Source organism: Alligator sinensis, unplaced genomic scaffold, assembly GCF_000455745.1.
Source record: "Alligator sinensis unplaced genomic scaffold, ASM45574v1 scaffold321_1, whole genome shotgun sequence".
NCBI classification, from domain to species: domain Eukaryota; kingdom Metazoa; phylum Chordata; order Crocodylia; family Alligatoridae; genus Alligator; species Alligator sinensis.
Genome location: NW_005841969.1, coordinates 485016 through 494829, shown reverse-complemented (window position 1 = coordinate 494829; position 9814 = coordinate 485016). Strand labels below are relative to the sequence as shown.

The following is a 9814-nucleotide window of genomic DNA, read 5'->3' as shown; positions in this document are numbered from 1 at the left end:
CTGGCAGGGCTGCCCCAGCCCCTGGCCCGCGCTGGGAGCTCCCCGGCCGCCTGGTGCGCAGGGCCCGGCCGGGAGGGAGGTGTCGCTGCCGCTGCCGCTGTGGGGCCTGCTCGGCCTGCTGCCGTTTGACAGCTCTGCCTGACGCCGGCCGCGCTTGGGAGTCTGGCACTGCAAGGGAAGGCTTTGATGTTTGTCATCCTTGCTATCAGCGAGATAAGAGACCTGACAGGTAGCAGCACCCTCTTATCAGTCAGATGGCAGGACTCCTGCCGGCTGGGAAGTCAGTGCCCTAGCTAGTAAAACATTAACCTTTCTTTCCCTCTTGGCTTTACAGGTGCAGACTACCAAAAGAGCGGACCCAGCTGAGTTACGGAACATCTTCTTGCAGGTAAACTGTTATATCCGGGAACATCACTTGTGTGACCCACAATCTTTTTTTAACTCTTGTATGTTCTGCCTTTGGGCAGCATGTTAAAGCATAGGGCACATACACGATGCTAAGTTTTGGGGGGTTTTGAGGGTTTGTTTGTTTTTTAAGTTCAGAGTGTTTATACCCTATGTCTGAAGGCACTTTATGGAACTGTGTGGCATTAGGGCAGGGGTTCCCAATGTTTATGTGCCCAAGGGCACATTTGAATTTAAAACACAAAGCAGCGGGCACCAACATGACAGCATTTTTTGTTGGAATAATGATTTTTACTGATCGTCAAAATGCACACAGGCACCTGAATAAACCTTGGGGGGGGGGGGCACCGTGGCACCTGCAGGCACCACTTTGGGAACCGCTGCCTTAGGGTTCAACTGCTGCTGAAAAAAAGTAATGTTTAACATTAACATTAGCATTTTTCTGTAAGTTGCAGCATCTTTTTATAGCCAGCTATTATAAGTACACCTGACTGTTATTTTTAAAAGTGACACTGTTGAGGCTTATAAAAAGGGATGCCTTAAAAGTGATTTTATTTTGTATCTTGTCTTCAGGATTTTCCTATGATCCTCTAATAAAGATGGAGCTATGTTAAAGAGTTGTGAAAATACCTATACAAGCATGTAAAGAGCAGGAGAGGTAGTTAGTTGTGTTAGTTTGAAGTTAGGCAGAAGGCAAGGCAAGGCAATGTGAACCATTCTAGTGTCAGGTGCCACCCTGCACTGCCTTCTGCCTCTGCACATTCAAGTTGATGTGTGACAATGTAGATCAGCATACTCGCCCCTTGGAAAATGCCAGCTCTTAGTTTTCATGGTTATGTCTGTTTAAAACTTCCACTATCCTTCAATGTAAAGACTATTTTTTCTTATGTTAAATATATCTTTTTGGATAGATTATGGGAAATGAAAGTAAGTCACTTCTATATGACACCTGACATTTTACCTTGAATCCTAAATTATTATGTAACAACATATCTGTATGTATTAAGTAGAAAGGAATCCTCTTTTGTGGCTGAGAGAAAGAAGTTATTTCTAGAACACTACCTTATCTCCTACTTGGCTAATCTGTCTACACTACTAGATGCTAAAACTTTGAATACTATCCATCATATGATGATGATAGTCTAGCTTTTAGATCTCTGATGTACCATATAAAGGTTTTTCTCACCCTACTTTTAGGTAGTGGTGTAGGGTACTTAGTCTTTAGGAATAAAATGGTGTGTATTTATTTAATAAGTATTGATAATAGTTAAAAGATATATTACTGAAATGGTTCTGTAGACCTACTAGTTAAGCAGAACTTAAAACAAATGTTTTTACATTTCATACTCAAGATCTGAAACCTGGCTGAGCTCTTCCATGGTGGTTTGTGCTACATTTCACTCTTTGCATAATGTTCTATTCAACTTGATGGCGCATATGGATTATGTGCCATTAATAATGTCTATAATGTCTTAGAATATGCATGATTTTGGAGTGCAGTTGTGTTTTGTGGTAGAAGTTTTGCTGCTAGAGCCAAGTAAATTAAAATAAACATTATTTAAAATTATGTATATAGTGTTTTATTTCCCCTAAAAATACTGATAAATATTATGCTTTCTCTCTTTTTGGCTAAATCTGTACATTCTCCACATGAAGATTAATGTTTTATATATATTAAAAGCAAAAAGTTTAATAATTAAAATGTTTCAGATCAATTTGGTAGGATTAAAAATCACACTTTTCAGACTATTTGGGAATTGTATGGCTTGTACATTGAAGCAGCCCCTTTTGTGTACATGTGTGGGAGACCTTCATTAACAATTAGCAGGACCCCAAATATTTAAACCTTCTTAATTTTATGCCATGGCCTATTAATAAAGTTTATGGGCACAGAAAGAGACCCATTATGTGTCTTCATCATAATTTTACATACTACAAGAGCTCGAAGTCATTTTCATGCTGTGATGGGTAGCAGACTTTTATTTATTACTTTTTTTATTAAAATAGAATCCCAGGCAAACTTGCACAGAACATTGTACAGATATATTGTTAGTATTACAACATTTTGTGTTTTGCTCTTTGCTGAGAGTGCAAGTCCTGTTCCATGCTGTTCAGCTAAAGGGCATGCATTCCTTCCTAAATTTGGCTTCCGTTGGAAATAGACACAAGGAAAGATGTGAACTCTATTCCTTTCAGTGATCCACCTTGCACTATGGTACAGTGTGTCCTGAAGCTTTCTCCTGTTTGTGTATCCATCCAGTCTAGCTGTACTTAACTCAGATGTTTTTGTCAGAACTGTTGAAGCTTTTTGTAACTTTTCATCATTTAAATACGAATAATTTGAAAGTGTAAATGATAAGAATAGTAGAAAAAATGTGTAATCTTCAAAACCATATTATAGGCTAGTGATAGAAAAATAAAGGTGTTCAATTTCTCAGTATCAAATCATTCTTTTCATGTGTTGTAAGAATCTTCTTTTGATGTGTGCTCACACCTCCCCCCTCACCACCCCTTGTTGAGACTGGTGAATTTGTGTGTCATTTACATGTATAAATAACCATTTTTTCTGTTTCATGCTCAAAGGTGCCTCCCTTATATTGTATGATGAAAAGGTCACTTGAGGCCAGGTGCTATGAATTTGTAAATACATGCCAAAAGTAAATAGCTTAGCTACTTTGTCAGTCCTTAATACGTTGGGTTGTTGCCAAGACGCGTTTTAAATATCATGACCTTCTCATGGAACTAAGAGTATCTGTCAGTTAATAACTCAGTCACATATTTCCAAAGTATTCTAAAGCTACTGTGTCTTTGTTGTAATAAAAATACATTATTTTTTAAATTAAAAACACTTAGATTAGTTTGGACCTAAAAATAGAACAAAGATGTCTAGCTTGCTCAAATGTTTGTTTTCACGTGTCTTTGATTGCACACTTACAAATTAGTCCTGTTTCAGTTTTCTGTGCATTTTGTGATCTCTCATTTGCAAAATGTACTGTGGAATACATTCCTTGTAGCAGAACCATGCTACAAAATATATTTTTTATTTTTTTAAGTTTATTGCACTATATTTTTTCTAACAAAAGTGCTGCAGTGATGTTTTTAAGCATCAGACACTCTGAAACAGTAGTGAGAAATATTAACATAAACAGGGTAGTTTATGTATTTTAATTTTTATATCTAAACAGAAATTTTTGCTCATTTAATATATTAACCCCCAGTCAGTATATGAGTACATTGTGTTACCCTTTATACTAATACAGAAAGATGTGATCCTTGCCTCCAAAATACTGCTGTTTGATAAGACAACAACAGGTGGAATTCAGCAATCTAAGGATGAATGGAAAATGGGAAAATTAAGTTGCTTAATATTTTTTAATAAGATGTACAGTTAATGTTAGCCCTTTATAAAGCCACTGTTGATCATTTAAGTAGCAATGTTTAACTTTTTTTTTTATCTTACAGTCCCAAACTACTTCTCATACCTCTTCTAAAGCCAAAAGCTCTGATTTTTCCTCTTTACAGATGTGGAAACCTTCATTTTCTCTGATAACTTCTGTGATACAGTCATGGGTTAGTTAGTCAAATACGTTGTCAGCTCCAATGTTAGCTCATTAAAAAACAAACACATACCAACAGTAAAGGTGAAAGACATTCAGTTGTATTTAGCTGTAGTATAACTGGTTCACACCAGAGCTACTGTAGTTATTGCAGTACTCAGTCAGTCAGTTTTATACAGTAAGCCCTCAGGGTTTTTGTTGTTGTTTTTTTTAAATGAAGCTGCTTTAGTTACCAGTATGGCAGAGAACTGCAAAAATTAAATCCACTTTATAGATGAGGCCAATTATATCTTAAATGATAGTTGGCATGCTGAAAAGAATAACAGTACTGCACTGGCTTGAGAATCATTTTAAAATCAGATGGAGAGAGAGAGAGACTGCCTGCTGCTTTTACAGAGGGATTTGAATTAAACTTTCTAGAATGATCTGTTCTGTCTCTGACTAGTTTGTAGGGCTGTGCAAAATTTTGCCGGCGGTTTTGTTTCAACTCATTTCAAGCTCAAAACAGCGAAATCGAAACGAAACAGAGAGCTTCGAAACAGCCTCGAAACAAAACGAGGCAAGCTGAAATGTTTTGAAATTTTCAAAGTGTTTCGAGTCTGGAAGCTCAAGCTGGGCTTGCCTGCAGGGAAACAAACTAAAGTAAGGAGGGAGAGGGAAGGTGAGGGGAGAAGGAGTGCTCTCATTACTGACTGTGTAGCTGGCCAGTGACTGTCATCTTTCCCTGAGGTCTCTTCCAATCCCAGTGCTCTGGGGGCGGGATGGAAAAACTGCATAAAAGGCAGCATTGTTTGAACTGCCCTGTTTTCTGCCTTGGTGTCAGGTACTGAGCTGTGTGTTCCAGTTTTGCCTGTCAGCGTCTAGAGGTGCAGGGCCCCAGAACCCAGACTCCCCCTGCACCTATCTCCTTGACAGCTGGCAGGCTTTGTGGCTGCAGCAGGGCCTAGCAGGCCTGCAGTTTTTACCACCCTGTGCCCTAAGACAGACACAGTCAGTTGCATAAGCACCCATGTTTTGCCTGTCAGCAGCCAGAGCTGCAGGGCCCCAGAACCCAGAAGCCCTGCCCCTGTGCTGATATTCTTTGTGGCCTCACCAGCAGCTATCACTTTTGCAGTTTTCAGCCCCCTGTGGTGTAACACATAGATGTGACTTGAGTTTTCCTTTAAAAAAATTGGGGTGCAGTTTCCCCAAAACCCCTGCACCTATCTTCTTGAAACTTGGCAGGCTTTGTGGCCTCAGCAGGAGGCCTGGCATGACTGTAGTTTTGACCCTGCTGTGGCTTAACACATACATGTGACATGAGTTCTGCTTTCAAAACTTTGAGGTACAGTTTACCCAAAACTCCTCCATCTATCTCCTTGAAACATGGCAGGCTTCATGCCCTCAGAAGGGGCTACCATTCCTGCAAGTTTCATCCAAATCAGGCCAGAAATGACAAAGTTATAGGCTGTTTCGAGCTACCCCATTATAGCCTCTGGGCGAAAGAAATGGAACAGTGGTTTTTAAAAATCTAAACGAAATTTGAAGTGAAACACTGTTTCATCGAAACACAAGTTGAAACGGAATGGTGCCCTTTCACACAGCCCTGCTAGTTTGCTAAGGAAATACTTTTGCTTTAGGATGACTTATTTGTGCAAGCGCTTTTTAAAAATTCTAAATATTAAAGTGATACTGAAAAAGTGTATCTTGCTGGTGCACTTGGAATAGAGACTGGACAATAAGGGTAAGCTTGTCACTTTAAACTGTAGTGCAGTCTAGAGCAGGGGTGCTCAACTGGCTTGCAGGTCAAATGCCATTACATCTGGCCCATGGAGATCCCCACAGATTGGGAAATTTGGTGGTGGGAGAGCAGTGGCAGTTAATATAGGTGCCCTCCCCTGCTGCCACATTTCCAAACCCCAAGCCCTGTGCAGCAGATCACAGCCACCATGTCCCCTTCTTCCCTCCCCCTCCCCCTCAAGCCAAAGTCAAGCCCTCCTTTCCCAACAGGGCTGGGTTAAGGCCAAGCCTACCCTGCCCTACACCACGGAATGAGATGGGGGGCCTGCTGCACCTGCCCCAGATGCCCATTTGGGACCACTGGCCGGATCTGGTATGTGGATGGTCCAGGCACTGCTCATCTGGCCTGTCAGGGAAAAAGGTTGAGCACCAATGATCTAAAGAATCTGCTCCTGGACCCCTACATATTTGGCTACTAATTTAGTAAAGTTTGAACTCCCTGTTTATAGATCTTGCACTTTAGATTCTTACGCAATTTCTTCTTTCTTGAGAAAGGCCCTTACATTTCTCTATGTGCTTATGAATTAAGCTTTTACAAATCCAGTTATGCCAGCTTGGACTAATTCTTTCATAAAAATCAAAATAAAGATTTTTCAGAAAAAAGACAGATACCAAGTAGTGCCCTCGGATTTGTATCTTAGACAAGTGGTTCCTAAACTGATTCACGTGGTAAGTCATCTGTGGATGTCACAAGACTCCATTTCCCTGGTAACGGGATATGGTGGTCCACAAAAAAAATGTTGAGCTTTGACAGTGGTCCATGGGTATAAAAAGTCTGAGAACCATTACTTGAAAGAAACGCTCTTAAGTAGATTTCTGTGCTGGAATTTTCTGCACTTGGAGACATACATCCAGATGAATTAGTCTGCACTGGCAAACCTTTCGAGAAATACCTGTGAATTGTTTTTATTTATTTTTTTTAAAAAGCTTGTAGTCTTGGATCTTGTGAAATATGGTATTTGTTCTGCATGGAAATTAATTTGATTAAGAACTGTGGTGAAACAAAAGAACATCATAGGAATCCAAATCCTTTCGTCCAGTTGTCCTGACTTGGCAGTCTGGTGAGCTGGAACTCTCTTGTGAGCTGCCATCTTATGTTTCAGAATGTAAGCTAAGGATTTATTATTTCTAAATGAAAGTTCTTATGGTTGCAAAAGTAACCTTCAGATCCTCCAGAAGAATCGCAATAGAGTTTTTCCAGCTGATATTGGCTGATAGCTTCCGTGTATACAGAGCACATAAAGATGGATGATCATATTCAATATCTCTATTACCTGTTGTGAATGGCATCTCATTCTAGCATCTCACTGAGGGGCTCAGTTTCTGGATGGAGCTTTTGGCAATAACTTTTTTCCTTTGGCAAAAATAAACTGATGTTAATTTGATTTGATTTTTAAATTTAGATGGGGTTCTTAACAAAATGGCACAAATGGGTATTAAAAAGTAGAGACTGAAAATATGTAATTTAAGCATTACAGTGTCACAAGCTGAAATATTTACTGACAGAATAAACTTGGCTCAAAATTCAGGCTTTTCAAAACCAATACAAATATTTTCAATGATACCCCTGCAGTGATTTATAATCTAATTGTTGTGAAATTGGCTTGCAGGTCCCCACACTGTCCATTCACGTGCATGCAAGTACTATAAAGGCTAATATGAAAACAGTTACTATGGATCTTTCTTATTGGGATGAAAGTATAACACTGGCACATAGATTAAACAAAGTATTTGACTCTGTTAAATGTAACTGATCAGTTCTAAGATATGGAGCAGTTTTCCCGTGAGAGTTGTAAGAATAATGAATGAATAATTTCTGAAAAAAGACATTTATAGAATTATTAATCAAATAGATGATCTCTCAAATTTGGGAAATAACAGTATTTTCAATAGCATACTGTTTAAATAAACTTTTTTCAGGAATGTGTCAATTTTTTTTATTTCAAGAAGGTTGGGAGATGAAAACATTTTAATAATGCTGACAGAATAGAACATTTGATTTTTTTTTCTTCATTTAGAAATGTTATACTGCAGATTATAAAATGTAAGTAAAAATCAAAGCAGAATATTTTGTCCAGAATCAAATTTTAAAAAAATCGATTGAACAAGAAATGTCAAGATCTTTGTTTTCCAATCCATAACAAAAATGAATTTAGAAAACGTTGCATTTTCAATAAAATAAAGATTTTTCCCAAAACTCTAATATCTGCTATTTAAGAATGCATTTCTGATTGCTATTTTAGTAATACTGAAAATGTAGCATTGAAATTTTGTTGATTTACACCAAAACTTCAGATGGGAATTTACACAAATACTCAGCTGTTTCAGCAAATTTATAACCTACTTTTTGTTAGAGCATGTTGGCTTATATGTAAATCCATTATTTGTTGCATGCAGTCTGATTGACGTAAGATGTCTAGTTTATCAATATTGTTTATTTTAATAGAAGCCTTTAATCATAAAGCAATTTATTTTGAATGTTTTCTTAAAGCTGATAATTAACTATGAGTCCAATAATCATTAATACTTATCAGTATCTGAATGACTTTGTTTCATTTTGTTTCTTTATCTAGTATACCAGTGTTGAAAAGGATGGAGAGCGTTACATGACCCCAGGAGATTTTGTGCAAAGATACCTTGGACTGTATACAGAACCAAACTATAATCCTAAAACAATTCAATTATTGGCAGGAGTGGCAGATCAAACAAAGGATGGGTGAGAATTTTGCTTTCCATTAGAATCTTATGATTTGCTCATTAATGAGATAGTAGTCCAGATGAATTTATTGCTGTTTAAAAATAAAGTATTAGTCTTTTGGTTATGCTTTGAGGTTGCTTGTCCATCTTACACTTGAGATGTTTTCAAATACAATAGACCACAACATTTGTTTCACGGTGGGAAGAATATGAAGTTCAAGTCTAAAAGGTTTACGATGCTTTTCAAATGAGGATTTTTTTTGGAAGTTGACAGTAGCTACAAATAAGCACATCCATTTCTTCATGATTGCTTTGGAGGAGCTACTTCACACTACATTCCGGTCCATGGTTAAAGACTGTAAAGTTTTTATTGTTCGTAATTAAATACAGGAAAATGGAACAGATGTCATGTAATTTCTGTAGTGTGCACTCTTTAACACCCCACTAACACCACTATGTACAGATGAAACAACAGAGGACCTCTTAAAAATGCTATCTATTAGGCAAGGGAGACACTAATCACTGTATGTAGAGAGAAAAGTATTTGTCTAATCAAGATAAGGTCATATAGCACAAAGCTATTTAAGCATTGCTTATGGGTAATATTCTTTGTTTTTAACTAATTTACAAAATGTCCACTGTTTTAAGATGTTACCTTTTAACCCTCTTTGCTTCAAAGCAGTCTGGCCTACTTGCTCTTCTCTATTGCTATATACAACTTCCAACTTCAGCATTTCATTGTAGCAAGCAGCATAGATGTAGTCAGATGAAGTCAAGAGGTTAAGATGCATCAAAGCAGAGGTCAAAAATACCACCAGAGAGGAGTGGGTATTTTTTAGAGAAGAGATAGAAGGCTGCTATTAAAACAGAACACAATACATCTTTATAGATAAATCTTGTTTGTTTGAAATTGAAAGCTTCTTAACTTGGTTTTGAGAGTCTAAATCAGACCCTTGACACCACTTAAATGTTTTTGTTTTCCCTTATTGTAGTGTGTTAGAATTTTATTATATTGCACAGTGCCCTAAGCAACTGTGTCAACATCTATACTTTGCAAATAAAATTACAGTTATATAAAACGTGTGTAATTTGTACTGAATGGCAAAGTTAGGATTTCCTCTTCATTGCATTGCTACATGACTGTTTAAATAATATTGAAGGGTGTTGGTTGTAGCTGTGTTGGTCTAAGGACATAGGTAGACAAGGTTCTGTCTAAATAATATTGCAGCATTTCTCCTTGGAGTCTTAAGGCACATCTGATAACCCAGAGAAATGTAATTTACTTTCTGTGGCATATGGATATAATCTGTTGTTAGCAATATAACTGTAAATGACATTTGCTATTACATTTTAAAATAGTCTATTATAGACTACTT

At 37.6% G+C, this 9814-nt stretch overlaps 1 protein-coding gene across 5 annotated transcripts in view; it reads left to right on the top strand.

Annotated features, from left to right (window-relative positions):
- The window catches only part of SLC25A12 (solute carrier family 25 member 12), a 90151-nt gene that overhangs the window by 2480 nt on the left and 77857 nt on the right, over positions 1-9814 (top strand). For 3 of the 5 annotated variants that reach the window (XM_025200501.1, XM_025200502.1, XM_006020790.3), the window contains exons 2-3: positions 335-388; positions 8315-8457. In XM_025200501.1, coding sequence (XP_025056286.1) covers positions 8348-8457 — 110 coding nt within the window. In that variant the 5' untranslated portion in view covers positions 335-388; positions 8315-8347. Of the gene's footprint in view, positions 1-6; positions 230-334; positions 389-8314; positions 8458-9814 lie in introns of those variants that run through there. The other 2 variants (XM_014518594.2, XM_025200503.1) reach the window with 2 other exon arrangements.